The 3,286-nt window shown below is 56.8% G+C and overlaps 1 protein-coding gene across 1 annotated transcript in view; it reads left to right on the top strand.

The window, feature by feature from the left end:
- The first annotated feature begins 697 nt into the window (after positions 1-697).
- Positions 698-3,286, top strand: part of CALHM3 (calcium homeostasis modulator 3) — a 6,176-nt gene continuing 3,587 nt past the window's right edge. Inside the window, exon 1 of the mRNA XM_006166397.1 lies at positions 698-984. Coding sequence (XP_006166459.1) covers positions 698-984 — 287 coding nt within the window. The remainder of the gene's footprint in view (positions 985-3,286) is intronic.

Below are 3,286 nucleotides of genomic sequence, written 5' to 3'. Positions count from 1 at the left end.
TGGGTGGGGGGGGGGCGGGAAAAGAACTGTGGGAGAGGATTGTGGCCCCTGACCCCTGACCCCTGGCCCCTCCGGAGCCTTCTCCTGACACCCACCACCTGACACTTCTCACCTCCATGCCTCGGCTCACTCGGTACCCTCTGCCAGGAAGACCTTCCCTTTCCACAACCCCTTTCACGGCGAGCAGTGACACACGATTTCAGATTCTTCTCACGAGGCACCTCGGCAAGGAAGACCAGGCAGGGACAGGGGACCCTCGTGGCTCCTCCCAGCCTGCAAGCAAACACGAAATCTCCCTGGACTGAGCGGAGCCAGGTCACACGGCACTGACCGAGACCAGAAAGTGTAATTTGGCTCCATCGCCATCTTTGCCTTGCCACACCCAGAATTTGCCTGTCCCCCAGGAAGGTCCTCCAGCTGTCAGAGTATCCAACCCCCAAGAGAGGAGGAAGGGGCTGGAGAGGGATGGAGTGACAGGGCGGGGTCCATTTGCATAGAGGTGCTTTGGGCTGGCTGGTCACAGAGCAGGGACTCACTCCCCCAGGGACGAGGGGAGCGGCACTGGGGGGACAACAGCGAGGGGCAGGCAGCCTTCGTGGAGCGCTCCCTCTGGCTGAGGTCCTCCTCGGCTGGCCCCTGTGTGCCTCTCGTCCTCTCAAGCCCCTGGAGGAGGCTCTGCACCAGGCAGGCAGGAGCCATGGAGAGATTCCGCATGCTTTTCCAGCACTTCCAGTCCAGCTCGGAGTCGGTGATGAACGGCATCTGCCTGCTGCTGGCCGCGGTCACCGTCAAGCTGTACTCCTCCTTCGACTTCAACTGCCCCTGCCTGGCGCGCTACAATGCCCTCTACGGCCTGGGCCTGCTGCTCGCGCCCCCGCTCGCCCTGTTCCTCTGCGGCCTCCTGGCCAACCGGCAGTCGGCCGTCATGGTGGAGGAGTGGTGCCGGCCCGCGGGCCACCGGAGGAAGGACCCAGGCATCATCAGGTGCGCTCCCACACCATGCAGCGACCCTGGCACAGTCAGGGGCTCCCCACTCCCCCACAGCACTGCCCGGTGCACCCCACACACCCCAACTATCCTCTGGGGACATGGGCAAGGCCCCCGCCACTCCACAGCACTGCCAGGTGCACCCCCAAACTCCGAGTATTCCCTGGGAACATCGTTGGGGTTCCCCACCACTCCACAGGCACCTTTAGGTGCGACCCTCCTTTCTCCCCTGGATCATCCATTCACAGAGACCCATTTGCCAGTCTCCACCCTGGAAACAAATCTCCGTTCTCGTACTTGTTACTTTCCATGGTCAGTGCTATAACATGGATGACACGGGACTCCCGGGAGTTATCCCGGTCACGTCTGTCACCGTAGCTGTGGATGTGACTCACCACACACATCGGGCCGTGCCGTGCCATGCACAGTGTGCTTCACAAACGGCGAGAGACACGGACTTGCTGAAAGGCCGCATCCCCCCTCCTGCTCCCCCAGGGTGAGGACTTCAGCGGTTACTGTCTTCCGAGCCTTGCACAGGGCGGGGCTCCACCCTGAACTCAGCGGTGGAGCTTAGCCATCTGGAAGGGCCTGGCTGACCCCGTGCTCCCATTTGGTCCCCAGCCCTATGCTTTGAGAGGTTTTTGCTATAGGGTATGTGCGCTTGCCCGAGAGACAGAGAGAGACAGAGACAGAAAACAACAAGTCACACACACACACACACACACACCCAGGGAGAATGGCCACGCCACAACCTCTTCTCCTCCATTCTCCTCTCAGGATTATGGGCACACACTCACACCCTCCCAGCATAAGTTTCAAGCCACCAGATCTGGGACTCAAACTGCAGTCTACCATGTGGGAGTCCCGTGCCTTAACCGCTACACCTGCCTGTGCTGTGACAGTGCGGCTTCTCTGAGTTCTCACCCTGGACCTGAGTCTGCACCTTTATCAGACCCATTATTTAAGGATGAGGAAGCGAAGGCTCAGGGAAGTTAGGTAACGTGGCCATGTTCTCACAGCCAGGAAGCGGCACTGCGCAGATGCCAGCCCAGACCAACTGCACAGCCTTAGCAGGAGCAATCAGAAACATCCCGCAGTGCTCTGGTCGCCTTGGTCCTCCTCCCCTGCTGTTGGAAGGACACTGGAGTATTCTTTTTATTTTTAAAAGAATTATTTCATTCAACTTTATTCTATTTACTTAAATCTGACCAGAAAGGGAGAGAGAGAAAGCAAGCTGCCAGGTCCAGGACTTGAATTGTGGTCAGCCATGTGGGAGTCCAGCGCCCTCATCCACCACGCCACCTGCCGGCCCCCAGACATTGGAGTATTCTTGAACATACATAATGCAACATCTTCACACATCCTTAGCTCTTCTTGTTGTTGTTTTTTTTTTTTAAGAATTGTTTTATTTAATTTTATTAATTTTAATTTTTTTTAAGGTGACCAGAGAGAGAGAGAAGGACAGTGAGAAAGCAAGCTGCCAGGTCCAGGACTCTAACCTCAGTCAGCCATGTGGAAATCCAGCCGCCCTAACCACCACACTACCTGCCAGCCCTGCTACTTCTACCCACATTGCCCTTCACAGAAAATGCTAGAGCCACCACTGCCTACTCCAACATATTTATACTTCACCACCAGGTTGGTCACACACACACACACACACACACACACACACACACACACACACACACCTAGTTTACTATCCAGGTTAGAAACGCCTGCGTCTGCGCACAGGCAGGCTGGTGCTGGTGTTCACGGTTGCATGCTCCCTGCGATCCAGCCGTGCAGGGTGGTCACGTGACTGGTGTGTTCTTTGCCTTATCTTCTGGCAGTGCGTGTGGCTCCACTAGGCTCCTTTCCTGGGGCCAGCACCCAATCCAAGTCACTAGAGGGTTGGAGTTGGTCAGGAAAGGCCCCAAGGCCTGCCGGAGAGCAAGGGGTGGAGTTGTTGTTTTGGGGAGGATTAGTGGACAGGGCTCTCCCCAAAAGCAGGCTCTGGAAATATTGTGATAAAGAGTGGGCAACTAGGACTTAATCCTCCTGGAGACCTCCTGAGAGGGTGCATAGTACACATCTTAGAATGTCCCCGCGAGGGCCCAGGGAGCTGGGGTATCGATGCGCTAGGCTCCGTACTTCTTAGCCTAAAGGGTTGCTAACCCGCCAGTCTTCCAGCCTCCTCCTCTCCGGGACAGAGATGCCTCAAGCCCTTAAGCAGAGTGATGCTTGTGCTTGGGGCAAGAGACCCTCAGGTCCTCCACAAGAATAGGACTATCCACTGAAGCCGAGATGCCTCTAGTCT

The sequence above is a fragment of the Tupaia chinensis genome, unplaced genomic scaffold, assembly GCF_000334495.1.
Source record: "Tupaia chinensis unplaced genomic scaffold, TupChi_1.0 Scaffold144255_1, whole genome shotgun sequence".
NCBI classification, from domain to species: domain Eukaryota; kingdom Metazoa; phylum Chordata; class Mammalia; order Scandentia; family Tupaiidae; genus Tupaia; species Tupaia belangeri.
Note: the sequence above shows the minus strand (reverse complement) of the source record. Positions and strands in the feature narration are given on the sequence as shown.